This window comes from Dreissena polymorpha, chromosome 7 (genome assembly GCF_020536995.1).
Source record: "Dreissena polymorpha isolate Duluth1 chromosome 7, UMN_Dpol_1.0, whole genome shotgun sequence".
Taxonomy (NCBI): domain Eukaryota; kingdom Metazoa; phylum Mollusca; class Bivalvia; order Myida; family Dreissenidae; genus Dreissena; species Dreissena polymorpha.
Window position 1 is genome coordinate 49,601,964 of NC_068361.1, and position 2,002 is coordinate 49,603,965.

Sequence of the window (2,002 nt, forward strand, 5' to 3'; positions counted from 1 at the left end):
CACACAATTTGTAACTGAACACCAAAGGCATTTCCTAAGTGATCTCTGTGCATTTATTTTGTAATTGTCTGATTAGGCTTATAACGAACCCGCTCTACTAAGCAAACAAAAAAACCTGAACAAAACAAATAAACAACATGATGTTTTCTTGCACTTTTATTTTTGATAACATGATAACCATTAGCGAAGACGCCAGCGGTTCTGATAGGAAACAAGCGCTGACCAATGTGCGACCACGTGTGTTCTGATGACGTTGCCAATAAATATACCCGGCATCTGAAAAAAGTAAATAAATAAATTAATTACAAAAAATATTTAATTAGTTGTGGTGAAATTTATAGATTTACTGTGTATGATAATGGTCTCTCATACATATAGTGCATGTAGACACACACTAACTGTGATGTAAGAACAGAAACGAGTCGATGGAGCATAATATTCACGCTTTTCGTACAATAAGTAACGAACAGTACTTGCATTTATTAATGCATTTATGTAGGTACTATTATTTTAATTACATATCACGAAAAATAAGTTTTTATGTATATTCTCATACCTTGTTCATTTTCCACCGGTGAGGGTAGAGTTGATGAGGAGGATCTGGTCGGAAGTTGTGGCAGTGTTTCTGTTGAAGAGCAGAGGAAGCAGGAACAGGAGACCGAGCAGGGGCACTGGAAAAAGGAACACGTACTTTCAATGCACACTCGACAGATGTAATATATAACGACTTAAATATGCATAGAGTGTCGTCCCAGATTAACCTGTGCAGTCCGCACATGCTAATCAGAGACGACACTTTCCGCCTTTATTGTTTTTTTTTTTGCTAAGAAGATACTTCGTTTAAACGAAAAATGATATAAAAGCGGAAAGTGTCGTCCCTGATAAGCCTGCGCGGATTGCACAGGCTAATCTGGGACGACACTTTACGTACATGTATTATGTCCAGTTTTCTCAGAACACGACTCATTTATAAGGACTACCTCTGAGAAAACGGTTCTTAATGCAAGTGTAAAGCGTCGTCATAGATTAGACTGTGCATTAATCAAGGGCACTGAATATTGGAACGCGTCTATTATTTGCTTAATAGATTGATATCGGATTTAGAACAACTACAATGGTAAATATTAAGTGCATATTATTATTGCAATTAAAAGCGTATTAGGCCGTAGATAACTTACAGAGACCGCTGATTCCGGAGCTTCCGGAGCCTCCCCTTCCAACGGGCACGGGGACGTAGGCAGCCTGTCCGTATCCGGATCCGAATGAAGATCCATGTCCGTATCCGCCACCCAGGGATCCGACTCCGTATCCGCCACCCAGGGATCCAAGGCTCAGGGATCCGAGTCCGTATCCATAGCCACCGCCATATCCATCGTCAAAATTATTGCCGAAGTTGAATTCGTCGGCGAAGACCAGACCGGCGACGGCGGCGAGGGCAACAGAGGCGAAGATGATCAGTTTCATGGTGATGGATTCTGTCAACAAATAATCCAAAAACATGTTTTGATGTAAGGGATATGTTTGTTGCTTTAATTTTCGAATTAAGAAATAATAAAGTAAGTTCTCTTAAAACTTGCAATACATTTAAATGAGAACAAGTATTTATAGTTTTTTTTACATTAATGACAAAACATTCAATACTTGGTTTACGATGCAATTACATTAAATAAACATAAACTGCATGATTGTAAGAAACTCATTGGACTTACCGTGTCTGACTTTCTTAACGAAGTGACGCTTACTCGGCTGCACGAGGTTTTATAGTCAGAACGCTGCGCCCAGACGTCATGACGTAACGACGATCACGTGACACTTTCGACACGCAGTTTCTCCCCTGGCGTTTTCTTTATTTACCGTTACGATAAAATAGTATAACACTTGTCAGTTTTCAACTAGTCCCGTCCAAAAATTAATCGCAATTGGTCGTGTATTACATAGTTATGTTGCATATTATGATGGTCTCCGTAAGGAAATGTTAATTTGTATACCCACACTATTTTTT

General features: G+C 39.3%; 1 protein-coding gene across 1 annotated transcript; it reads right to left on the reverse strand.

The window, feature by feature from the left end:
• Positions 1-206: 206 nt before the first annotated feature.
• LOC127836933 (uncharacterized) lies at positions 207-1,798 on the reverse strand. Its single transcript, XM_052363581.1, has 4 exons — positions 1,710-1,798; positions 1,179-1,475; positions 557-671; positions 207-276 (listed from the first exon to the last, which is right to left on the reverse strand). Exons 2-3 carry the CDS (start codon positions 1,462-1,464, stop codon positions 562-564), a joined length of 396 nt encoding a protein of 131 aa, XP_052219541.1. The 5' UTR covers positions 1,465-1,475; positions 1,710-1,798; the 3' UTR covers positions 207-276; positions 557-561.
• Between the last annotated feature and the right edge of the window lie 204 nt (positions 1,799-2,002).